This window comes from Thunnus thynnus, chromosome 19, assembly GCF_963924715.1.
Source record: "Thunnus thynnus chromosome 19, fThuThy2.1, whole genome shotgun sequence".
NCBI classification, from domain to species: Eukaryota; Metazoa; Chordata; class Actinopteri; order Scombriformes; family Scombridae; genus Thunnus; species Thunnus thynnus.
In genome coordinates, this window is record NC_089535.1 from 1,960,905 (window position 1) to 1,988,882 (window position 27,978).

The 27,978-nt window shown below is 37.8% G+C and overlaps 2 protein-coding genes across 2 annotated transcripts in view; both read left to right on the forward strand.

Moving 5' to 3' along the window:
• The window catches only part of LOC137170628 (uncharacterized), a 456,230-nt gene that overhangs the window by 416,675 nt on the left and 11,577 nt on the right, over nt 1-27,978 (forward strand). The window contains exon 8 of the mRNA XM_067574136.1: nt 11,810-11,905. Coding sequence (XP_067430237.1) covers nt 11,810-11,905 — 96 coding nt within the window. The remainder of the gene's footprint in view (nt 1-11,809; nt 11,906-27,978) is intronic.
• LOC137170636 (NLR family CARD domain-containing protein 3-like) lies at nt 16,278-18,607 on the forward strand. The gene is made up of 3 exons (XM_067574144.1): nt 16,278-17,794; nt 17,913-18,086; nt 18,253-18,607. The coding sequence occupies exons 1-3, from the start codon at nt 16,707-16,709 to the stop codon at nt 18,602-18,604; spliced, it is 1,614 nt and encodes a 537-aa protein (XP_067430245.1). The 5' UTR covers nt 16,278-16,706; the 3' UTR covers nt 18,605-18,607.

The window sequence follows — 27,978 nt, forward strand, 5'->3', positions numbered from 1 at the left end:
TCCTGCTGCTGGCAGCAGCTAGAAGCTGTGCAGATTTATTTCCTTCTTTAGTTGAATCATTGTTTTCACCTCATTTATTTCCTCATGTCATCATGTATTGATGCAGCAGGAAAGTCGATCTGTGTCTGATCCGTTGTTGTCCGTCTGTTGAAATACCAACATGTTTTGTCACAATTTGGTCAAATAATTAAACAATTTTATCCGTCATTACTGCGATTAGTTCCTTCTGATAAATATTATAATTAAGCATTATGACGTACAGTCCTGTGCAAAAGTTTTAGGCACTAAAAGTAAAGTGAGAATTCTTACAAAAATATTGCTATAAATTGTTTTAATTTATCAATGAACTTCTTACAAAGTTGAGTAAACAGCAGAAACCTAAATGAAATCAATATTTGCTGTGAGCAGCTTCTCCTCGGTTCACTTTAACACAGTTTTTCATGGTAACTTGCAGGCAGGTTGTTGTAACCATCCTGGAGAAAGATGTTCTTCTGTGGATTTAATATTTAGGCCATCTCAGGTGCTTCTTCATGTTAATCCCAGATTGACTCCATGATGTTGAGATCAGGGCTGTGTGGGGGCCAAACCATCTGTTGCAGGACTCATCATTCTTCTTGTTGCTGAAATAGTTCTTTATGACTCTAGCTGTATGCTCAGGGTCATTGTCATGTCATGAATAAATCGATCAGACACCTCCCTGATGGTATTGCATAATGGATAAGAATCTAAACATCTAGGGTGCCTAAAACTTTTGTGAACTACGGTATATTTTCTAAAATCTGTTGATGTACACAATAATAATCTTTCACATTGTAATCCTTTTATTTGTAATCTTTTGCATGTTTGTGTGCTGCTGTGCATCCTGTGTGTAACAAGCAGAGTGTACGTTGTGCACTCATCTATGTAGCTGCATATTACTGTCTCGATAATGCGTTTTAAAATAACAGTGAAACACTGCGTCATTGACTTCAGACCAGGTTTTTGTTGGTCAATAGTGCAATCACTCTCTGCTGCCTCAAGATAGCAATGCACCAACAACGCGCCCGACCACACCTCATTTAAGACCAACACACCCACAGGCGCTCTGATGGGTTCAGGTCAGATCAATACATTTATTTATAGTTTTTGTTTATGTTAATGTTATTGAAGCCAAATTCCTTGGCAAAACAGAAATTAAGGCACTCCAATATTTTAACCCTATGTTTACATTTTACATATTTGTCACATGATTGTTGATCTTGAGGAAGCAAAACGTCATCCAGATAAAAAAGAAATACATATGGAGCCTGAATGTGTGACATATTTTTCCTGCTTTTGAGTCTCCTTCCAGTTATCAGCTCCTCACTACAACCCTTGGTGTGCGTTACTTTTCCACTATATATTTTACATCTATATCTTCAAAGCCTTCTGCCAAAACTTCTGCATTATGACGTATAGTTGTTGAGTTAAGCCTGTTTATTGAGTTTTGTCCTGTTTGCATTCAGCTCTTCTTCCTCTTTACTTAATCAGTTAATCTCATTCGATCACAGAAAAGTAGGTCAAACCCAGACAGTGATGATACGATATTGATCTCCTGTAATGAAACAGAAGGTTAAATGATAAACTGAATCAAGTTATATTAATATTGAAGGTTAGCACCACCAGCTGTTTGTCTCCTAATATTCACACAGCAGCAGTGGATGGAAACAAACATTCACAACATTTTCTATTGAGCTTTTTCTGGATATTTGGTGAAAATTTGTTCTACATTTGGATGTAAATTTGACTAAAGTCCTGGAATTTGCTCTGCAGACGTTACTGGAAGCTATCGGTCTGCTTATCTGTACTGTTGGGAACAATACAGACAAAATGAAACAGCTGCTCTGATACACAGACAAGACGACCTTTAAACACAATTATTACTGATGATTTTAGGTTTGTCATCCCCATGTAACACATACACAAGTATAACCAGATATTACTAGTCTAGTTTATTAGTTTAATAAGTAATAATAATAATAATAATAATAATAATTGCTGTATTCTGGTTATAATTGTGTATGCAGGATGGGATTGACAAAGCTAAAAGCATCAGTAATAATTCTGTTTATCAAGTATATAATGTAGTGAAAATGTTTTGGCACAACAGGCAAAGATTTCAATTTTTCTTGACAAAGTCATTAAAAAAACTCAGAACTTGGTGTTTGGAGGTTTGAATATGTATTTTAAATGTTCTAACTAAAGGCAGTGGTATGTTACACAGAAAAAGAAGATCCTGTTAATTGACTGTAATCTGAGTCTCTGTCCTCACAGTCAAAACCAGAGCTCACATTTAGACTAAAATCCCCAAATGTGGATGTTTGGTTTGACTTTATTTTATTCATATTCTACAATCACAGATGTCACAGCTGCAGTATTTATACTCCACTGTACTATTATTCATTTATTAAACCAGCCACTACTGTAGGCATGTATATGATTAGAAATGTGTTTAATTTGTCAGTTTGATGAGAAAAGAACATGATGATTGAATCTCTGCTTTTTCTACAGGACTTATGAGGACATCATCTCCAAAAGTTCTCTGATCTCTTCAGGACCTCCTGCTGTCTACCAGCTGAGAACAACGGAGGAGAAGTTTGGAAATCTAACAAGAAAAACTGTTGGTGAGAAAACCCTGAACAAGAAAAACAAAACCATCTTACTTGTAGGTGAAACAGGAACAGGAAAATCTACTCTGATCAACGCTCTGGTCAACTACACCATGGGAGTGAAGTTTGAGGACAACATCTGGTTTGAGATCATAGAGAGAGAGAAGAGAAGTCAGACAGAGAGTCAGACATCAGCTGTGATCGTGTACCAGATCTTTGGTTTTGAAGATAAAACTCTGCCCTTCTCTCTGACCATCATCGATACTCCTGGATACGGAGACACCAGAGGGATTGAACATGATGTCATCATCAGGCAAAGATTATTGGACTTGTTCTGTTCAGTAGATGGAGTTGATGAAATTGATGCAGTGGGTCTGGTGCTGCAGGCGAGTGTGAATCGATTGAGTGAGCGACTGATGTACATCTTTGATTCAGTGACGTCTCTGTTTGGAAAAGACATTGAGAAGAACGTTGTCGCTCTCATCACACACTCAGATGGAATAACACCTAAAAATGCTCTGAAAGCTCTGGAAGCTGCAAACATTAAAAGTGCCAAAAATGAGAAGAATCAGCCCGTTCACTTCCTGTTCAATAACTGCCAGACCATAGAGAGAACAGAGGAAGATGAGTTTGCTTTGGAGAACGCATGGAGGGTAACAGAGAGAGGAACGAAACGATTCACAGACTTCCTGGAAAAATCTAAACCTCAAAAGTTGAAAGCAACTGTTGAAGTGTTGAACACACACTTCAGAATAACAGCCTGCATCCACAACCTACAAGAGAGAATCGAGCTGATTGAACTAAAACAGAACGAGATCCAACAGACTCAAGAAGCTCTGAAGGAACATGAAGAAGAGATGAAGAAGAATGAGAAGTTCACTATAGAAGTTGATGAGGTCTACAAAGATAAAGAGCCTATTGATGGTGGGATGTGGTGGTTGGTTTTTTTTAAAGGAGCTGTCACCTGTAACATCTGTAAAGAGACCTGTCACCATCCTGGATGCACAATGGCCTGGTATCCCAGACACTGTGATGTCATGAAAGGAGGTCGCTGTACTGCTTGTACAGGGAAGTGTCCTGCATCAGATCATGTGAAAGAAAACTGGATCTATGTGAACAAGACCAGGAAAGTTAAGAAGACCCTGCAAGATGTGAAACAGAAGTATGAAGAGAATAAGGTAGATTGTGAACAGAAGAAGAGCCTTCTGGAAAATCTTCAATCAGAGATGAAAAAACTGGAATCAGAGAAGATTCAGCTGCTTAAAGAGGCCTACCATCATGTGGAACAACTAGAGCGGATCGCTCTGAATGTTAATTCTTGGTCCACTTATGTCCACTTACACTACCTGATTGAGAAGATGAAGGAGATCAGAGACACAGAGAAGGTCAAGAAGCTGGAGGAGATCAAAGAACGAGTGGAAGCAAAAACCAGGGCAGGGCTGCGATACATGTCTGATAAACTAACAGCAGTTAAAGATGCAGTGACATCAGGCAGCTTTGTAGGCAACAAGGTCTACATTGATTTAAAATCTTTAAACATCACAAACTCCTTATTGGAAAGCTGATCAGTAGGCTTGTTTCAGATGAACTGCTCCTTTCTTGTAAAGTGGAGGGATCAGGCGGCAGCATCAGCAGGAAGTGACACAAAGCTGCAGTCAAGTCAGACAGTTTCCAGCAGCTTTCAAAGAATCTACAGGAAGTCACAGAAATATTTACATCCTGTTAGATCTGATCCTGATTTAATAAAATGTTATCAGATCAATCTACTCAAACTCAGCTGATCAATCACTAACATTGTTTTAATGCTGATCTGTATGATAGAATATAAACTGTTAAAATGACCTATAATCAATAATCAAAACAACATTTATTCTGTAATCTCCAATATTAGACTATTAAATTATTTTACATAGAAATGTAACTGTTGCAGCAAGCGGATCACTACCTGCTGGTCAACATGCCGACTGTAATCAGCTGATGTCACACTAATCAAACTCATTCACATCTCATTGATGAAAGACAGAAATTCTAATAAAATGAAATTATTATTTTTTTCTATGTAATTTAGTTTTTGGGAGAGATCTTTGTATAAGCTTTTATCTTCTTATCTCTCCTGCACAGATGTTTATTTACTTTAAATGAATGAATAGTTGAGTTTATGCAGGTAAAAGTGTGTTTGTTACCTACATGTGAATGTCTCTGTGTACATATCAAAATTTTAAATATTGTATAAAAACATTGTATTTTATGATGCACAAACAAATAAAGTAAAACACAAATCAAACCAACTCAAATTGTAAGCAGAAATAGACATTATATCATTTATCTGTCAAATATTCAGACTGCTGGGGCTTCACATCAATAATTAAATAATGATATAATGTTCATATTGTGTCTGTTGTAATATTTGGTTATTGAATGTTTTCTGTCTCTTTGGATGATAAAAGTTGTCATCAACACATCTGAATTCTTAGTAGAAGGTCAGACAACTGAAATCCAAAATGAAGATAAAACGTCATGTCGTTGATCAAACTCCTGAACCAATCAGCTCTTTGATCAGGTGACATCCATTCTCCCATCATGCCCTGATCCTTGCAGTGGCTGCTGGCCTGGAAACTGATTTACAAACATCATTTTCCACCAACTAATTACTATATTTGGAATAACAAGAATATTCAATATAAAATAAGTCACTAATGGGTTGACAAGGGTATTTATTGATTAAACATCTTGTTAATGCTGATGGGAAGTTACTAACAATAATGAATTCCTCTCTGAGTTCAGGTCACCAGTTATGCAGTGGTTTTTGATGCTTTGCTGAGGGCTGTGCTGCAGCTTCTCAGAGGTTCAGTAATCAAGGTTTCAATGATTCATCCATTCAATAGAGGTATATTCCTTGGAGAAGTTGACATTAAGAATAAATGCTTGAATCAATAGGAATTACATATAAGCTGTAACTCTGCCCCCAAGAAGATTCTTTTGGGCTTCGCTTTATGTAGAAATTAATTGGCAGAATATTTGGTGAGTCTGAGCCGCTACTTCTGGTTAAACCCTCTGCTAACTCGAATGGGGATAAAATAATTCAATCGTGCGGCTCTTCTAGACTTTCCAAATGTTATTGAACCCGAGTTCTTCCCGTGAAAATCAGACAACAGGCTGATACAGACAACCGGGAAAGTTGGAGAGGGTCTCATTTTTTCTCATTTTCAGGACGGCAACACCCCTTAATCAAATCTGTTTATTGATTGGTCAGCTGATCTGATGGGACAGTAAACAGTCGGGCTGTTGTTGTAATAATCTACCTGTGGAACAAGAATGAAAGCATCAACAGCTGCTGATCATATTTAATAATAAAGTACAAATGACTGAATCATGAATCAATAACAAAAAACACTCTTGTAACTTTATTATTTTTCTTCATAAATCAAAAGTCTTCTCCTTTATTCTTTTGTTTCAGTGCGTTTCAGCTCCTTCAGGAAAATATGACGTCACACAGCTGCGTCTCCTATAAAATCATCCTGAGCCTGAAAATGACGTCAGACTGTCACAAACTAAACAAGCAACATTTGATTTAAACATATTCCTTTTCATTGGTTCTGTTCTTTCACTAATTAACAGATTTAAATTGTCTATTTGTGTCTTATTCTGTGACAGACAGTCGCTGCTATAGATCTATAATCAAATAATAAAACACTGGAGCAGTTATCAGCTGTTCCAGGTATCACTATGTGGAAATTATTAAGTAACAGTTTAACGTGTTAATTAATTGTACATGAATTACAACTTTAAACTTTATAGATTAAACTGTTAGTTAATAATTTCTACATCATATTTTGATCACTGACTTCTTCATATTTGACAGTTGAGGTGATGTCCGTCATGAGTAGTTGTCGTCTCCTCAAAATGACGCTGGAGTGAACGAGAATTAAAACTCTCTCATCCTCACTGAGAGAAACTGAGACACGAGGAAGAGACGTGAGAGAGGGAAGTGAGGAGACACATTAGTGTAAAGAAAAGCACCTACAGTGAACTGCAGCTGGGACGATGAGAGCGACTCCCTTATGTGACGTAATTTGACACATTGTTGAAAAAAAAAGCTAATTTTAAGGGCGCTGCTCAACTTTCCCACTTTTACATCTGAATTTCTGCTTTTATGTCTCGTTAAACTAATAAAATCATACATTAACCTTTATCAGGACAATTTTCATGATACATAAACTGTAAATCCAGTAAGAAATTCAACCTGCAAGTTGCTCTTTAAGTCGATTCATACATCACTTCCCTGTCGTCAGAAAGGCCACGCCCCCTTTTGGATGAAAACAAGTGTTGTAAAAGTGCTGCACAAAAATTGGAAAATTTAGTGGCACCATGTCTAAAAGCTGCTGCGTCACGTTTTGCACATCGAACAATAAAAAAACCTCCAGATTACAATTTCCTTTACATCCTCAAAGAGCAAAGGACGATAAAAGAAGAGATCTGAGAGATTTATTTATAAATCAGCATGTCAGTGTCTCTTCTAGTTTTAACTGCCTTCCTTAGTGCAGCATCTCTAGATTTCATTAGTTTCCACAAATGTTCATTAAACCATTAAACAGTCAATTGTTTTTATTTTTAGATTTTATCTGTATCCTCACATGAAATCTTTCCCTCACAGAGTTGATTGTGTGAGTAAAAGTATCACAGCCATAGTCCAGATCATCAGAGGACAGAACATCATCCCAGTTCAAGCTGTTCATTTCATTGGTAAATTCTTCTTGCTTAGCTCTGGGTATGCATTGAAGGATCATTGTCTTAGTTACTGTGGTCTTAAATCTACTTTTAGTCAGTTTTCTCGATGAGATTAGATTATCCTTTACATTTACAAATGTAATATTAGATACATAGATGTCTGGTGAACAACATGTATCTGAACATATTAAAAAGAAAATCTTTTCTACATAAACCGTCCCGTTTCATGCTGAATTTATTTTAATAATGAAACCCTCTGGGCTCTCCTCTCTGACCTTTTGTGGTTATTTCCTGGTTAAAGTCATTTCTTTAGATTTATGACTCAGAAGATTTTCTGCATCATCTTTCTTCGTCTTTCTGTGACTGTTTCAGTGTTTCAGACCTCCTCCTCTTTGCTGTCACCGTTAGTTTCATGTGAATGTAACACTCACTGCAAGTCACTAGCATAAGAAATGACAATAAAAGAAGTAAAGTAGAAGTATTTTATTGCAGACGATCAGATTGAGATTTATTACATTCAGCCACCTGAACTTCCTCCCAGTTAATTTCCCAGCTGTCACTAACAGGGCAGGGGCTGAGGTTAACTAAGACACACCAGTGCACACTGCAGTCAATAAGTCCTACACACCAGGTGAGTTAACACACTCCAAACTGGCACATGTGACTATCTTCACTGCAACCGACTAACAACCACAGCTCACCTTAAACCTGCCCTGACTGGCTGACTGGGATTAATGGTGGGACAGCAGACAGACTGATATTAAAACAAACAAACAAAAATAAGAAAAAAAGAAAACTAGTCCGCTCCAAGGGCAATACCCGTATCTTTTTGCCCGCTACCAGCTCACTTACCAGGGCGGACTAGACAGAAAAGAAAACCTCAATAAAACAAACAGACAAATGATACAAATAATCCCACAGCAGGAGCAGCTAATAGACCACTGATGCTCTGGTACGTAGATTTATTTCCGTACTGACTACCAGCCGCCTTCAACCCAGCAGGGAAGCAGGTCAGTCATTCCTGCAGTCTCACCTTCCCTGAATGCCAAAAAACCCCCTCTGTTCCTCCTTCAGGTAGCCTTATATCTGCCAAACTGGTGCATCTCCATAATTCATAAGTACTGTGTTTGTATCAGGATCCAGCAGCAGAGACCAGAATCGTCTGATCCCAGCTGTGTGTCCGCAGAGATCAATAGGACCATGGATTCATCTCCTCTTTCCAAAACACATGGAGAGTAAGTCAAGATAATGTCACTGTATTGTTTAGGCTTTTGAACACTTGCTGATGAGGGGAAGCTGAAGCAGCAGACAGTATCAGGAGACCAGAAGCACTGCAGATTCTGTGCTCACAGAAGGAGCACGAGGAGAACATGTCTCCATGTCTCTGATGGAGGTCACTGAGGGGAAGTTAAAAACAAGGAGTTGATGAGATACACTCTGAGATGCTGAAGTTTCTGGACATTGTGGGGACTCTACACTACAGAGACGTCCTCTTGCTCTCATTTGAAGCATGCTGCACTACCAGATCTGTGACAGAAACAAGAAATAATGTAACTTACTAAATGATATAATCAATTCATTCATACGCCCTGTAACTGGTGAGACAGGAAATTGAGAGATGGTAGCGAGCTACATATCTAATCATCCAGTAGCACCATCACACCAAGTTTAAACAATAAACACACAAAGCATCTGAAATTTGCAGCAAACCAGTACATAATGTAAATATTGTAACCCAGACCAAAGTGAGTTAACATGGCAGCAGGAAACATAATAAAAACACATCTATTATTGGTCACTAATATTCATGATACTTCATGCCTAGCTACATCACGTCCTCTGTGTTTGTGCATCAGATACACAGAAAATACATTGAATGTTCTAACTTGAAATGAAATATGATAAAAAGAAAATAACAAAGGCTGGATTTTAACCATTGAACAAACCAAGTTTTATAGACTGCATACACTAAAATGCTACTCTGGATCAGTGGACCAGCTGTTTACCCTTTCAAGGATCCTGGAGGGAGGGATCATGAGAGTCTGTCCATCTGCTCTGCAGGTGTTTTGTAGAATTGTAGTGTTTTTACATTGTGTGGTCGTCATACTGAGTCATGCCATGATCAGTTATGAGTAGTCGAGTCATGATGGCACAGTTCAAGTATGTTTCCACTGCACACAGCATGGCAGGGTAAAAGATGTTGTTGACCTTGATGATGTGTTTTGTCAACAATCAGCTGAGCTACCAATCATATCAGGATCACAGCAGCACAACTCAGACAAAAAAGGCCTCCAGCTACATGCTGTTTGTCAAACATATTGTTGTGAGCACAGTGCAGTCATTGAAGACAACCCAGATCAATGTTTTTAATTTTTTCATGTTGACTTTAGCAGTTTAACAGCAAGAGGACATTGTTAGAGAAATATTAGTCAAGTCAAGTCAATTTTATTTATATAGCACCAAGGGCACTTTTCACATAGTATAAATAATGACTAATGACTAATAATAATAATAGCAGCAGCAGTGGGCATCAAGCTGGACAGCAGTCGGTCTGTAGCTGAAGGTTTCCTGTGAGACCAGAAAACACAAAACTCTGGGGAAGAAGCCAAGTCAGTGACATGCATTGATGTTACATGAATGCATACAGATGGAGAGGAGGAGGAGGAGAGAGGAGCTCAGTGCATCATGGGAAGTCCCCCAGCAGTCTAGGCCTATAGCAGCATAACTAAGGGCTGATCCAAGGCGAGCCTGGTCAGCCCTAACTATAAGCTTTATCAAAAAGGAAAGTTTTAAGCCTACTCTTAAACATAGAGAGGGTGTCTGCACCCCGGACCGAATCTGGAAGATGGTTCCACAGGAGAGGAGCCTGATAGCTGAAGGCTCTGCCTCCCATTCTACTTTTAAAGACTGTAGGAACCACCAGTAAGCTGCATACTGGTAGCGCAGTGTTCTAGTGGGATAATACGGTACTATGAGCTCATTAAGATATGATGGTGCCTGACCATTAAGAGCTTTGTAGGTGAGGAGAAGGACTTTAAATTCTATTCTGGATTTTACTGGAAGCCAATGTAGCAAAGCTAAAATGGGAGAAATATGATCTCTTTTTCTAGTTTTAGTCAGAACACGTGCAGCTGCATTCTGGACCAGCTGGAGAGTCTTTAGAGACTTGTTAGGGCAGCCTGATAATAAGGAATTGCAATAATCCAGCCTAGAAGTAACAAATGCCTGGACTAGTTTTTCTGCATCTTTTTGAGAAAAGATGTGCCTGATTATTGTGATATTACATAACTAAAAAAAGGCAGTCCTTGAGATTTGATTTATGTGGGAGTTAAAGGACATATCCTGATCAAAGATAACTCCCAGATTCCTTACAGTGGAGCTGAAGGCCAGGGTAATGCCATCCAGAGTAGCCTAGGCTACGTATTTTTTAAAGCTATAATGTGTAAGAATATGTGAGAATTTTAGTTTTAAACATTCTGAAATTAACTAAATTTATCAACAGAATGTGAAGAAATCACAGTTTTGACGTAATGTCATAGACTTATATGTATTGTGTTACAGAGATATCTACTGAAGTTAGCATGCTAACCAGCTAGCTCCAGCCCTGTCTGGCCTGTACTGTCTCGTAATACCACTTTGTACCATAGGGGTGATAGTGAGTCACTGTAGCATCCGGTCTGCCCTCAGTCCAACATGAGAGGAAGAAGAAGTAGCTGCCCTGAGCCCTAGCAGTAATGGTGGATCCAGGCTGAATGCTGTTGAGATTGTCACTGTAGGACTGTTTAAAGTATGTGTGGTAATATGGTAGTAATATGTGGTCAGTTTATCCAAATAACACCTGTTTGGAAAGTTGCACCTACATTGTCAGAGCAGCCAGCTGCTTCTGCAGACACTGGCCAGGTGAGACATCAGCTGGTTATATCAGCTGATCCGATGAACTGCACTGAGTTGCACCATGAGACATTTGGCATTGTGGCACATCATTGTAAGCTGGGTTAATATTGAAATATCATATCAATAAATTAGTTCTCTACTATGTTGTAAAATGGCAGCAATTAATGAAAAAATGATGCTGTTTGGTAGAAAAAGTTGTTTTACCATCAGTGAGTTCTCTGACATTTTATGACTGACACCTATCCTAGGAGCATGTGTGTAACTATCAGTTGTTACTCAGAGTTATGTTGTAATTTATCTCCGTGGAGGAAGGGGAAGGGATGTGAAATGTTGCCCCCTATTTGTGTAGATCAGCTGGACAATTCTTCCGTCTACAAGGGGGAATAGATGAGACTGAAACTGACAACACTTTGAATCTGAGTGAATAAGAAAACACCTCTCCTCCATTGTTCTCTTACAGATGATCTGTCTGGTTCTTAGATTTCAACAAGTTACTTTCTGGTCAAAATTCAACATTTTTCAGGTTTAAACTGTCTTTAATTTGTCTTTTGTTGTTTCAGGATCCATCAGCAGAGACCAGCCTCTCCTGCCCCCAGCTGTGTGTCCATGAAGAGTGACCGGTCCATAGATCCACCGATACGTTTTAACAGTGAAAGGTATCAACTTAAACCTGACAGAAAGGTGTTTCTGACAAAGAAGTTATCCATATTAAAACATACAGACATACAGACTCTCAACATGTGTATTCATCAGTGTTGTTAGAGCTTCCTCTCCATTTAAAAATGATTGTGAAACACTTTATACTCAGTTTATTTACATTCCTTACAACATTCCTTACAACATTCCTTACAACAGCATTTAAAGTGGATTTAATGTTTTTATGACCGTTCTCGTTTGATAACCTCCAACAGGATGTGGATGGTTTTGTCAAATAGTGCGATGAAAACCACCTAATTTTAAATATAAGTAAGACTAAGGAGCTTATTATTGATTCATTTTAAGACCAACATGACAAGGGGCGCTCAGATGGGTGCAAGTCCATTTGCTTTTTAAACAACATGGGTGCTGGATGGGAAAATGACAACTGCGTCGGTCTCAAACTAACAAAGACACTTGCGTTGCACTTGGCGGTGTAAGATAGAGCCCTGTGACTTTGGTATTATTAAGGAATTTATTTAATTTCAAAAATTATTTTTGTAATATTGCTCAGCTTCTCCGGGATACATATACCCAAAATGTTGTCCATTTGTCCATCTGATAGGAAATATGTAGGTAATTGTCTGTTTTCCAGGGAAGACACCTGCATTTATCATAGTTTGGTTTCAAGCCTGATATCTTTGAAAACTGATCCAAATCTTCAGTTAAGACCAGTATTGAGTTTACAGTCGGCATTATTTTATCATTTGTGTCATCCACATACATTGTTACTTTGGATTCTATATTCTTTATGAAAAGACCCTATTTGTTGATTAGTCTGTACTTTTTGTCCTAAATTTTCAATAGATAAAATAAATAAGTATGGGGATAGGGGACAGCCTTGTTTCAAACCTCTTTTCAAATATATTGTTTCTGAGAGTTCACCATTATTAATTATTTTACATTTTGAATTGCTATAAAGTGTTTTTATCCAATTAATTATGGATCGATCAAAATTGAAATAGTGCACACATTTGTACATAAATTCTAATCGTAGAACATCAAAGGCTTTTTGGAGACCAGCAATAAAAACTACACCAGGTCCTTGTACTCTATCATAAAACTCTAATATTTCTAAAAAAATCTGTCTAATGTTATCTTTTTTACTTCTCCCTTTCATGAATCCTGATTGATCTGGATGATTGAGCCTCTGGAATACTTAATCTGGTTGGAAAGACATTTGGCCAGAATTTTTGCATCATAACACTGTAATGTAACAGGCCTCCAGTTTTTAAGATTTGTTGGGTCTTTATGTTGTCCATTGTGTTCCTGTTTTAAAATGAGTGAAATCAGCCCTTCTTGTTGTTCCTGATAGTTTCCCTTCCATATATACACTATTAAAACATGCCAACATATGAGCTTTAATGTGGTGATAAAAGGTTTGATAGGATTCCATCCAGGTTTGGGTTTTTAAAGGATTTAAAGGAGTTAAGGGCCACAGTTCCTCCTCTGTGATCGATCCTTCATATAAGACTTTCTCTTCACATGTTAATTGTGACCTCATTGATGGGAGAAAAAAGGTTATTTATTGGCACTTAAAAGCAGGACTGGAGGATTTTGAAATGAAAATATTGTAGAAAAATATTGATGTTCTTCTTTGATAATATCTTTTAGCTCTAAAATGTGGTGTTATTGATTATGAGTTTTGTGGTGTTTTTTTGCTGCATTCCTGTGTTGTAGGTTCATGATGAATTTAGTACATTGTTCTGCTTTTTCCATCTATTCTACTTTATTTCTGTAGAAGTTTTAGCTTGTTTTTTTCTTCATAGATAAGTTCTAATTCTTTTCCCTTTTGTTTAACAGAGTTTAATGTTGCTATATTTTAATTATCATCTACAAGTTTGAATCATTTGATTTGTTGTGTTATTTCTTGTTCTTTAATAAGGTGTTTTTTCTTTATCTTCGAGCTGTATTGTATGCAGTGGCCTTTCAGGATATACTTAAAGGCATCCCATAACACCAAAGTGTTTGCTGTTCCTACATTTCAGTGAAAAAAAGTATAGAAATCTTAGAAGCCTCAATAAAAACCTTATTTTCTAAGAGTAACTGATTAAATGTCTAATATCCAGGACCTCTCTTTTGTTCAGAGTAATTATATTTATTCCACTAAAGTTATGATCTGAACGCATTTTATCACTAATTTTTATGACTAAAGTGGTCAGTTTAAAAGAAACCAAAAAGTATTCTGACCTACTTACCTGGTTTAATCTTCACCAGGTGTATCTTACCTTTTGTGGATTGTTCATCCTCCATATATCTATAAGGTGTGTGTGTAACAAGCAGAGTGTATGTTGTGCAGCTGCCTATGTAGCTCCATATTATTGTCTTCATAATGCGCCTGAAAATAACAGTGAAACACTGCATCAATGACTTCAGACCAGGTTTTTGTTGGTCAATAGCACAATCGCTCTCTGCTGCCTCAAGATAGCAGCGCACCAACAACGCGCCTGACCACACATCATTTGAAGACCAACACGATGAACACTGATGGGTGCAAGTGCATTTGCTTTTTAAACAACGTGGGCGCTGGACGGGAAAATGACAACTGCGTCGGTCTTAAACTTACAAAGACACTTGCGTCACGCTTGGCACTGATTTGCACCGGGTGTAAGATAGGACCCTAGGTCATTGTGGTGGTTTCCTCTAATAAGTGCCTCTGTGTCCTTGTGGATAATGGGCTGGCCTGGGCTCAGTCAAGGCTGTTTTTCCAGGAAGCTCTGGTCTTTTGATGTCAACAGGTCACTCGTGCATGTATTTTATCAAAGCATTTTGTCCTATTTTATGCCGTTTTCTGTTGGGGTGTCGCTGAAGCTCAGAGGGCAGGAACAAGATCATTAAACTGATCAGGAAGGAAGAATCCATTATTGGCTTGACTCCTGACTTGCTAGAAATGTTCATTGAACAAAGAATGGGTAGGAAGCTCAAGAATATTATGTGAAATGAGGATCATACGATGTACTATGTTTTTGGTGAGCTGAACAGCTCTATTAGCAAGCTTGTTATGTCCAGGTGCTCCTCAGAGAGATTCAGGAAGTCCTTTGTACCTGCTGCGGTGAAGTTTTTTAATGAACATTGTCGTTGACTGCTAGTGTTGATGATGACGATGATGATCTGATGTTGATGACGAGTATAGTGGATGTACTGAGGATTGCAAATTTGGCATCCATGAATATGTTGGTGGCATGTATAACCAGTAACATATACTAGTACAGTCACATTGATGTTTACCCTATTTATTATGGTGCTGTGCTCTCCCCTTATTTTGTTCTGCCTTGAGATGTGTATGCCTTTTTTCTGTTGTCATACCTGTTGTCCTATATGTATGGTGGTATTCAGTTTCCCTCCTTGGGAATTAAGTATTTTGTATCGTATCGTAAGTAGCGTTGAGTCATTAAATGTGCTTAAACATGATGTTTTCTCCACAGAGTGAACCAGGAGAGCTCAGAGGTTCCCAGTGATCAGTCTTCCCAGCAGCATCCAACAGACCTGGGCTCCATATTTATGGTGTGTACATGTACAAACACACCTTTTACTGTTAAATACTAGAGTACCATTCAGGTCCCAACAGTGTCCATGCTGCTCTGTTTACACCAGCAGGCCTTCAGACTGACAGATGAATCACATGTTGTGTTCGACCAGTTAAAAATAAATGTTCAGTTTATCTTCCTGTTCCAGCTGCTGGAGGAGAACATCGTCACTTTTGTGAAGAATGAGCTGAAGAAGATGCAGAAAGTTCTAAGTCCAGATTACCCAGAATGCTTGGAGAGTCAGAGGGAGGATGAGGGGGTGTTGGATGGTGAGGAGGAAGAGCAGAGGAGGAGCAGCACAGAGGCATTTCTGAAGATCACACTGTTCTTCCTGAGAAGAATGAAGCAGGAGGAGCTGGCTGACCATCTGCAAAGCAGTAAGAGGATTTTAACAGATTTAACATGATGGATGAATGAGACATTTACTGATGTCTTAAGAGATGGAGGAAAATATGATGAAATAGTCATTCTTTAGGGGAATCAAATGGTTGCTTTATACCTTATTGGTTGATCTTATTGTTTGTTCATTCAGGAACTCATGCTGCAGAGTGTCAATATAAACTCAAGTCTAACCTGAAGAAGAAGTTCCAGTGTGTGTTTGAGGGGATTGCTAAAGCAGGAAACCCATCCCTTCTGAATAAGATCTACACAGAGCTCTACATCACAGAGGGAGGGACTGCAGAGGTCAATGATGAACATGAAGACAGATTCAAGCAGCATCCAGGAAACCAGACAGACCAGAAACAACAATCAGACATGAAGACATCTTTAAAGCCTCACCTGGAAGAGATGAACCAATCAGAACAGTGATGACAAAGGGAGTGGCTGGCATTGGGAAAACAGTCTTAACACAGAAGTTCACTCTGGACTGGGCTGAACACAAATCCAACCAGGACATGCTGTTCACATTTCCATTCACGTTCAGAGAACTGAATGTGCTGAAAGAGAAAAAGTACAGCTTGGTGGAACTTGTTCATGACTTCTTTACTGAAACCAGAGAAGCAGGAATCTGCAGGTTTGAAGAGTTCCAGGTTGTGTTCATCTTTGACGGTCTGGATGAGTGTCGACTTCCTCTGGACTTCCACAACAATGAGATCCTGACTGATGTTAAAGAGTCCACCTCAGTGGATGTGCTGCTGACAAACCTCATCGGGGGAAACTGCTTCCCTCTGCTCGCCTCTGGATAACCACACGACCTGCAGCAGCCAATCAGATCCCTCCTGAGTGTGTCAGCATGGTGACAGAGGTCAGAGGGTTCACTGACCCACAGAAGGAGGAGTACTTCAGGGAGAGATTCAGAGATGAGGAGCAGGCCAGCACCATCATCTCCCACATCAAGACATCACGAAGCCTCCACATCATGTGCCACATGCCAGTCTTCTGCCGGATCACTGCTACAGTTCTGGAGGATGTGTTGAAAAGCAGAGAGGGAGGAGAGCTGCCCAAGACCCTGACTGAGATGTACATCCACTTCCTGGTGGTTCAGTCCAAACTGAAGAAGGTCAAGTATGATGGAGGAGCTGAGACAGATCCACACTGGAGTCCAGAGAGCAGGAAGATGATTGAGTCTCTGGGAAAACTGGCTTTTGAGCAGCTACAGAATGGCAACCTGATCTTCTATGAATCAGACCTGACACAGTGTAGCATCGATATCAGAGCAGCCTCAGTGTGCTCAGGAGTGTTCACACAGATCTTTAAAAAGGAGAGAGGGCTGTACCAGGACAAGGTGTTCTGTTTTGTCCATCTGAGTGTTCAGGAGTTTCTGGCTGCTCTTCATGTCCATCTGACATTCATCACCTCTGGAGTCAATCTGCTGGTAGAAGATAGAACAACATCCCAGAAGTCTGAAACAAGAAACAACTCCATACTCTTCTATCAGAGCGCTGTGGACGAGGCCTTAAAGAGTCCAAATGGACACCTGGACTTGTTCCTCTGCTTCCTCCTTGGTCTTTCACTGCAGACCAATCAGACTCTCCTACAAGGTTTGCTGACACAGACAGGAAGTAGCTCACAGACCAATCAGGAAACGGTCGATTACATCAAGAAGAAGATCAGTGAGAATCTGTCTGCAGAGAGAAGCATCAATCTGTTCCACTGTCTGAATGAACTGAATGATCGTTCTCTGGTGGAGGAGATCCAACAGTCCCTGAGTTCAGGAAGTCTATTCACAGCTGAACTGTCTCCTGCTCAGTGGTCAGCTCTGGGCTTCATCTTACTGTCATCAGGAAAAGATCTGGACGTGTTTGACCTGAAGAAATATTCTGCTTCAGAGGAGGCTCTTCTGAGGCTGCTGCCAGTGCTCAAAGCCTCCAACAAAGCTCTGTAAGTACACAAATAGTTGGATTTATTCATATTTTTTTAAATACTGTGATATTTTTTAACACAAGAGAAAATTAAATACCTTCGTGCTTGTTTTTTTTTCTTTTTATTTCCTCTCCAGGTTGAGTGGCTGTAACCTCTCAGACAGAAACTGTGAAGCTCTGTCCTCAGTTCTCAGCTCCCAGTCCTCTAGTCTGAGAGAGCTGGATGTGAGTAACAACAACCTGACGATTTCAGGAGTTGAGTTTCTGTCTGCTGGACTGAAGAGTCCAAACTGTACACTGAAAACTCTCAGGTCAGTATTCAGATGTTTATAAAATGTGACTTTTAAAGTTCAACTCTAGAATTTGACTTTACTAGTAATCATCACTTTCGCCTCACACATTAACATGAACGCAGTGCCTGCTTAAACAGATGGATTTATCCAAGTAAATTTTTATACATTTACCTCATTGTTCAAGGTTGAGCGGCTGTAACATCTCAGAGAGAAGCTGTGAAGTTCTGTCCTCAGTTCTCAGCTCCCAGTCCTCTAGTCTGAGAGAGCTGGAGCTGAGAAACAACAACCTGATGATTTCAGTAGAAAAGCTGCTGTTTGCTGCACTGAAGAGTCCAAACTGTGCACTGGAAACCCTCAGGTCAGATCAATACATTTATTTATACTTTTTGTTTATGTTAATGTTATTGAAGCCAAATTCCTTGGCAAAACAGAAATTAAGGCACCTCGATATTTTAACCCTTGTTTACATTTTACATATTTGTCACATGATTGTTGATCTTGAGGAAGGCCTGAGGGCGGAAACGTCATCCAGATAAAAGAGAAATGCATATGGAGCCAGAATGTGTGACCGTTATACACAAGTATAACCAGAATACAACATTATTATTATTATTATTATTATTATTATTATTATTATTATTATTATTATTATCATTATCATTATTATTATTAACAACAACAACAACAACAACAATAATAATTGCTGTATTCTGGTTATAATTGTGTATGCAGGATGGGATTGACAAAGCTAAAAGCATCAGTAATAATTCTGTTTATCAAGTATATAATGTAGTGAAAATGTTTTGGCACAATAGGCAAAGATTTCAATTTTTCTTGACAAAGTCATTAAAGAAACTCAGAACTTGGTGTTTGGAGGTTTGAATATGTATTTTAAATGTTCTAACTAAAGGCAGTGGTATGTTACACAGAAAAAGAAGATCCTGTTAATTGACTGTAATCTGAGTCTCTGTCCTCACAGTCAAAACCAGAGCTCACATTTAGGCTAAAATCCCCAAATGTGACCGTTTGGTTTGACTTTATTTTATTCATATTCTACATTCACAGATGTCACAGCTGCAGTATTTATACTCCACTGTACTATTATTCATTTATTAAATCATTTTTCGACTGAGTACATCTTTGATTCAGTGACGTCTCTGTTTGGCAAAGATCTGGAGAAGAACATCGTCGCTCTCATGACACACTCAGATGGAATAACACCTGAAAATGCTCTGAAAGCTCTTGAGGCTGCAAACATTAAATGTGCCATAGACAAGGAGAATCAACCCGTTCACTTCCTGTTTAATAACCGCCAGAACAAACAGAGAACAAAGAAAACAAAGCTTCCTTTAGGGAATGCTTGGAGGGTAATAGAGACAGGAATGGAAGAATTCAAAGACTTCCTGGAAAAATCTAAAACTCAACAGAAGGTCCAGAAACTGGAAGGGATGAAAAGTCGAGAGGATGAAAGACCCAGAGCAGGGCTCTGGTACATGTATAGTAAACTAACAGCAGCAGTTAAAGATGTAGTGATGTAGATGAACAACATCAGGCAGCTGTGTAGACAACAAGCTCTACACTGTTCATATAAATGTTTAAACATCACAAACATTATTTCATTTTAATCCTACTAAGTGTGATGATGATGTAAATACTTTTTTTTAAAGAAACGCAGTTGTCTTTTAAATTGTGTGATTCTGGGAAACCGCCTCCTCTGTGATATATAACTGTTCTTTTATTTAAATGTTTAATTATCATTTGTTGATCCACTTCAGTGAAAGTAAAGCCAGAGTTTATCTTATAGTGACAGCAGCTGTTGGTTTTCTTGTTATGGATTCTCACATCAATCACTCTCATAGTTCAGCCTCTTTTCTGCTCTCAGCTTCATCAGATCAAAACTCTTCATCAGTGTGTTCAGCTGCACTTCAGTAACCAGTTTACAGTCGACTCTCTGCACTCAGCTGATTTCTGTCCTGTCATGTAAACCAGAAACCTGGTTTCTGTATCACAGTAGAGGATTACAGAAACCTGAGGTTCCTCGATCCTCACTTGAACTGGAAGTCGTTCTGCTCTGCCATCTTGCAGGTCGTCCCAAAGCTCTTATTCCTGCTCTGAGGAGCCATGAGTGAAGATACACAACAGCCTTCACGTCTTTTACCGGCCGACACGCCTCCTTATTGGAAAGCTGATCAGTAGGCTTGTTTCAGATGAACTGCTCCTTTCTTGTAAAGTGGAGGGATCAGGCGGCAGCATCAGCAGGAAGTGACAAAAAGCTGCAGTCAAGTCAGACAGTTTCCAGCAGCTTTCAAAGAATCTACAGGAAGTCACAGAAATATTTACATCCTGTTAGATCTGATCCTGATTTAATACAATGTTATCAGATCAATCTACTCAAGCTCAGCTGATCAATCACTAACATTGTTTTAATGCTGATCTGTATGATAGAATAAAAACTGTTAAAATGACCTATAATCAATAATCAAAACAACATTTATTCTGTAATCTTGAATATTAGACTATTAAATTATTTTACATAGAAATGTAACTGTTGCAGCAAGCGGATCACTACCTGCTGGTCAACATGCCGACTGTAATCAGCTGATGTCACACTAATCAAACTCATTCACATCTCATTGATGAAAGACAGAAATTCTAATAAAATGAAATTATTGTTTTTTTCTATGTAATTTAGTTTTTGGGAGAGATCTTTGTATCAGCTTTTATCTTCTTATCTCTCCTGCACAGATGTTTATTTACTTTAAATGAATGAATAGTTGAGTTTATGCAGGTAAAAGTGTGTTTGTTACCTACATGTGAATGTCTCTGTGTACATATCAAATGTTTAAATATTGTATAAAAACATTGTATTTTATGATGCACAAACAAATAAAGTAAAACACAAATCAAACCAACTCAAATTGTAAGCAGAAATAGACATTATATCATTTATCTGTCAAATATTCACATCAATAATTAAATAATGATATAATCTTCATATTGTGTCTGTTGTAATATTTGGTTATTGAATGTTTTCTGTCTCTTTGGATGATAAAAGTTGTCATCAACACATCTGAATTCTTAGTAGAAGATCAGACAACTGAAATCCAAAATGAAGATAAAACGTCATGTTATTGATCAAACTCCTGAACCAATCAGCTCTTTGATCAGGTGACATCCATTCTCCCATCATGCCCTGATCCTTGCAGTGGCTGCTGGCCTGGAAACTGATTTACAAACATCATTTTTCACCAACTAATTACTATATTTGGAATAACAAGAATATTCAATATAAAATAAGTCACTAATGGGTTGACAATGGTATTTATTGATTAAACATCTTGTTAATGCTGATGGGAAGTTACTAACAATAATGAATTCCTCTCTGAGTTCAGGTCACCAGTTATGCAGTGGTTTTTGATGCTTTGCTGAGGGCTGTGCTGCAGCTTCTCAGAGGTTCAGTAATCGAGGTTTCAATGATTCATCCATTCAATAGAGGTATATTCCTTGGAGAAGTTGACATTAAGAATAAATGCTTGAATCAATAGGAATTACATATAAGCTGTAACTCTGCCCCCAAGAAGATTCTTTTGAGCTTCGCTTTATGTAGAAATTAATTAGCAGAATATTTGGTGAGTCTGAGCCGGCTACTTCTGGTTAAACCCTCTGCTAACTTGAATGGGGATAAAATAATTCAATCGTGCGGCTCTTCTAGACTTTCCAAATGTTATTGGACTGAATGGATCAGATTCTGATAGTGAAATGAACCATTTTATAGAAATCAGAGATTCCTTCTCATTAGTGACACCTGTAGCCATTTAATGAGCTGTAACATCCTGGTGCTCGCACTCGCTTGTTTCAGCAAAGCATCTCTCACTCCCACTCAGTCTGCAGAAAATCCAGCCCGAGTTCTTCACGTGAAAATCAGACCACAGGCTGATACAGACAACCGGGAAAGTTGGGGAGGGTCTCATTCTTTATGTTACATTACTACCTGTTCACTCATTGGCAATAAAAAACGATTAATACATGTAAATTGCTTCACAATTCTACATATAGAACCTTTAACATTAGATTTTGTTTTCTCTTAAGTGATAACAGATATAGTAGCTTAGATACACAGTAACCAATAAGTATTTTGTATTTAATTAAACTGTATAACGTCAATAACTTTAATACTTTAATACTATTGGCTGCTGGAGGAAAGAGGTTTGATTTCTGTTAAAAAGGCTTTCTGGCAGAAAGACCTGAAGGCAAACTTCTCTCATGTGTTTTAATTTGTTCTTCTTCTCTCCTCCCGTGACCTGGAAACCGTTCCTCCACCGCCATCATGGAGGATCTTCAAATCCCTGAAATGCTCCTGGAGGAGACGAGGAGCGAGGAACCACAGGTGTATCCTCTGTGGAAGTTTTTTTACAGGGCGGCAACACCCCTTCATCGAATCTGTTTATTGATTGATCAGCTGATCTGATGGGACAGTAAACAGTCGGGCTGTTGTTGTAATAATCTACCTGTGGAACAAGAATGAAAGCATCAACAGCTGCTGATCATATTTAATAATAAAGTACAAATGACTGAATCATGAATCAATAACAAAAAAACACTCTTGTTACTTTATTATTTTTCTTCATAAGTCAAAAGTCTTCTCCTTTATTCTTTTGTTTCAGTGCGTTTCAGCTCCTTCAGGAAAATATGACGTCACACAGCTGCGTCTCCTATAAAATCATCCTGAGCCTGAAAATGACGTCAGACTGTCACAAACTAAACAAGCAACATTTTATTTCAACATATTCCTTTTCATTGGTTGTGTTCTTTCAGTAATTAACAGATTTAAATTGTATATTTGTGTCTTATTCTCTGACAGACAGTCGCTGCTATAGATCTATAATCAAATAATAAAACACTGGAGCAGTTATCAGCTGTTCCAGGTATCACTATGTGGAAATTATTAAGTAACAGTGTAACGTGTTAATTAATTGTACATGAATTACAACTTTAAACTTTATAGATTAAACTGTTAGTTAATAATTTCTACATCATATTTTGATCACTGACTTCTTCATATTTGACAGTTGAGGTGATGTCCGTCATGAGTAGTTGTCGTCTCCTCAAAATGACGCTGGAGTGAACGAGAATTAAAACTCTCTCATCCTCACTGAGAGGAGCTGAGACACGAGGAAGAGACGTGAGAGAGGGAAGTGAGGAGACACATTAGTGTAAAGAAAAACACCTACAGTGAACTGCAGCTGGGACGATGAGAGTGACTCCCTTATGTGACGTAATTTGACACATTGTTGAAAAAAAGCTCATTTTAAGGGTGCTGCTCACTTTTCTATCTTAATTTCTGCTTTTATGTCTCGTTAAACTAATAAAATCATACATTAACCTTTAACAGGACAATTTTAATGATACATAAAATGTAAATCCAGTAAGAAATTCAACCTGCAAGTTGCTCTTTAAGTCGATTCATGAGAGCGGGCATACATCACTTCCCTGTCGTCAGAAAGGCCACGCCCCCTTTTGGGTAAAACAAGTGTTGTAAAAGTGCTGCACAAAAATTGGAAAATTTAGTGGCACCATGTCTAAAAGCTGCTGCGTCACGTTTTGCACATCGAACAATAAAAAAACCTCCAGATTACAATTTCCTTTACATCCTCAAAGAGCAAAGGACGATAAAAGAAGAGATCTGAGAGATTTATTTATAAATCAGCATGTCAGTGTCTCTTCTAGTTTTAACTGCCTTCCTTAGTGCAGCATCTCTAGATTTCATTAGTTTCCACAAATGTTCATTAAACCATTAAACAGTCAATTGTTTTTATTTTTAGATTTTATCTGTATCCTCACATTAAATCTTTCCCTCACAGAGTTGATTGTGTGAGTAAAAGTATCACAGCCATAGTCCAGATCATCAGAGGACAGAACATCATCCCAGTTCAAGCTGTTCATTTCATTGGATAATTCTTCTTGCTTAGCTCTGGGTATGCATTGAAGCATCATTGTCTTAGTTGCTGTGGTCTTAAATCTACTTTTAGTCAGTTTTCTCGATTAGATTAGATTATCCTTTACATTTACAAATGTAACATTAGATACATAGATGTCTGGTGAACAACATGTATCTGAACATATTAAAAAGAAAATCTTTTCTACATAAACAGTCCCGTTTTATGCTGAATTTTAATTATGAAACCTTCTGGTCTCCTCCCTCTCTGACCCTCTGTGGTGATTTGCTGGTTAAAGTTGTTTCCTGTGATTTATGACTCAGGGGATTTTCCGCGTTGTCTTTCTTTGTCTTTCTCTGACTGTTTCAGTGTTTCAGACCTCCTCCTCTTTGTTGTCACCGTTAGTTTCATGTGACTGTAAAAAGCAGAGAAGTTAAAACATTTATGACGCTTCAAAAACTCTGATCTGTTCATGTTCCATCTGTGCTGAAGTCAGTCTGAAGTTGGTCGTGCGTTTCATAAAGTCTGTTCACTTTGTAAAAATACTTCAGTAAAATACAGTTAAAAGACATGAATACACCTCCTCTGTGAAACATCTTTTACAGTTCAGAGTTGGAATCATTTTGGAGATATTTTAATGGTTAAAGTTAAAAAACAAAACACAAACCCACAAATCACAGACTGTTAACATGTAAAAACATACATATATATATAGAAACATAATCTTCTGATAGTCCAGTTATGAGAATTAAAATGGTGAAAGTATCTCTTAAATATTATTAAACTACTTGAATAACTTGTTCACTCCATCAGTGACAGAGTGTCAGAGAGGAGTTACAGGAAGCCGTTTTGTTGTGATCTGATCAACATGCAGCAGCAGGATGTGAGCTGAGTGTGATTCAGGTTTGTTATGACTAGGAGACACAGAGAGTATTTATGTTTTATCCTAGTATTTAAAATTGTGTTTTACAGCAGACAGATACAGCTGTCTGCTGTATCTTTGTTTTCAACTCTTTATTGTATCAGTCTTACAACATGTAACATAGAGACAAAAACAGAAAACATTTCGGCATCATAATGAAACAAGGATAACATAACAGACATGACTCCACTCCCCTCCCTCCCCTTCCTTCCTCTCTGTTTGGGTGTTTGAACTATTTTACTTTCCTTTTCTTCCCCGCTGTGTCGCAGACATTGTTCTCCGTATGGTAAGGTCATAAGTGACAGTTTTCAGTGTTTAATGACTCCTCTCTGCTCTCACTGTTAGTTTAATGAGTCGCTCGGTTGTTGAAAGTGTTTGTGTGAATATCTTGTGTTTGTCTTCAGATCAGATCTGTTAACAGTTTGTGTTCAGGATCAATAACTGCTCCAACAGCAGGAGAGACGATGGTGACATATAGTCATGTGTGAATGTGTTGCTTTTCAATGTTAATGATGATCCATCAACAACTTTTATGTTTTCATGTTTCATATTGTTGCAGATGTGTTTCTCTGTGCTGAAGTCAGTCTGAAGTTGGTTATCTGACTCCTTCAACCAATCAGAGGGAGTTTTTAGGGAGTGTCAATAACTGACTTGTCATCATACAACAGGTAGAAAATTATTATTGAAAATAGTCTAATGTTTTATTTCTATTTGTTGTTAATATTATTATTAATTCCTGCAATAGACTATCCACAGGATCAGGCTCAATGTGGATTGGTCTTTAAGCTGAATGACTGAAATTTTTGTCAGTTGACTTAAAATTAATGTTTAATGATACATATACAAAAGTAAAAAACAAGTGTGAAGTTTAATCATAAATTCTTACTGTTAACCAGCACTCATTACCTTTCCCAAACTTAAATAACTTCTTGATAGAATTTAAATTGTATATGGATTCTTTAAAGTAAAGCAAACTTAGCTCCCAAAAAATGTGTTTGACTGTAAAAAGCAATTATCAAACATGACAAAGAGTAAAGATTATATAGACACCAAATTAGTTGCATCATGCTGACGTCATTATATGAACAATTCATGGCAGGACTTGATACATAATCAAGATAAAACACATTATCAGTGTCTGAAATAATCACAAAAACTGTCACATAATCACACACATCTATACAAAAATATAAATACAAATAAATATGATAAGAAATACTATATTTACAACAACAAATATATTAAAAATATATATTTTTTGTAAAATATAGAAAACCAGACGTGCCATAGTCATCAATCAGACTGTGATTGACAGCAACATGATCATTAAATATGTGCTTGCTGACATAAAAAGAAAGGACACTCATCAACCCCTGTTTCTTTATTATTTCTGACGTAACATGATTGTTTGCCTGACTGGTCACAGTATTTAGGCTCCTAATGGCTAAAAAGTAATACAGTGTTCTTATTTTATGCTTTTAAATTGGCAAAGACCTCAGAGTTTGAATTTACCAGCAGTCAAATTAGAGAAGCTGCTTTTACCAAAGTACCCAGATGTACTGCTGTCATCTGATATAAAGGAGTATTCTTACATTGATGTATTGGTACTTTTGCTGAAGTAAAGTATCTGAGGTCTTCTTCCATAACTGACACCAGGAGACAGAGAGTGAAGCAGAAGAACTAAACTAAAACTACATCTTGAATGTTTTGTCTTATTTTATTTAGTGATTTGTGGTCAGAGATGTAAACACAGTGTTATCTCAGTCTCAGGTCTCCAGCAGTCAAACTAAATATGATTTTCAGTGTTAACAATACAGATATTTACAGGAAGGACACATTTATAATCATTTTGTAAGACTTGTGGCACAAAGATATATTTAATTATAATGTTATCTAAATGTGTGTAAATAAATAACATTTGATGGTTTTATAGTTGTTATTTTGTCTGAATAACCAAACCTACACCCTCTGCTGTGGTCGTTATTTTTAACAGTAACTTCCTGTTTTACACAGTTCTCTCTGTTCTATCAGAGCAGGAAGCAGCGCTGCACGAGTCACAGTCTGATCAGTAATTCAGATTGAAGAATCAGAAGAAACGACCTCACAGGGATCAGATTGAACAGGTAAGAAGCAGAACAGTGTTTGTTTCATCAGATTGTGTTTGATGTTGTTGTTTTGCTAGAAGGTTTTACTACGAAGCCAGTTCAACATATCCAGGTTTTCTTTGTATGAGCTGCCTTGACAAACCCTAAACTCACCATCAGAGATGAGTGGTATCACGACGCTGGTTATGAACTTTCTTTGTTAACTCAGGCTTTCTGCTTCAGGCTCTGTGCTCGTCCCCATGAAAGGGGGCATTTGACGCGTCATTTGACTCTTTCTGATCATATTCCGCCTGCTTCAGTGAGGAGGAACCGTAGACTGTCTGTTGGAGGAACAGATCATTATAACAGAGATGTGAATAATATAAATACATTATCACAGCAAAAAGCAACACTGTTGCAAATAAGACGAGAGAGGAACACTGGCAGAAAATTGCTGATTGTTTGAATTCATTAATTAAAAAACTCATTCATAATTAGTTAATATATTTATTTTACCTCTCTGTGGCTCCCACATCCAGAGCTCTTAAACTTTAAACTTGATTCAGCAGCAAAACAGCAAACATGGTGTCAAACTGGAAAGCATCTCGACTTTTGGAGCTTTTTAAGGAGCTGATGATTTTATTTACTTGTAACTCATTAGTCTCTAAAACCTGACCTGTAGCATCTATAGCAACAATATCCAGTTTCCTTTTCATACATTTTTTTCTGAACTCATAGACAGACTGAAGAAAAAATGATTAAAGACAGAAGCAACAGTAAGATGATCTTCAATTAACTTTCCCTGTACGCTGAGTTTAAAATCTCCTAAAAGTTTTGGGTCCCTCCTTGTGAGATTATAAATGTTTTTCCAGATCAATTTACTGTTGCCTTTTGCTTCATTCAATATATTGAGATAGAAATGAGATTTTGCTTCTCTTTGTTCCTTAAACCTTTATAAATCAGCATGT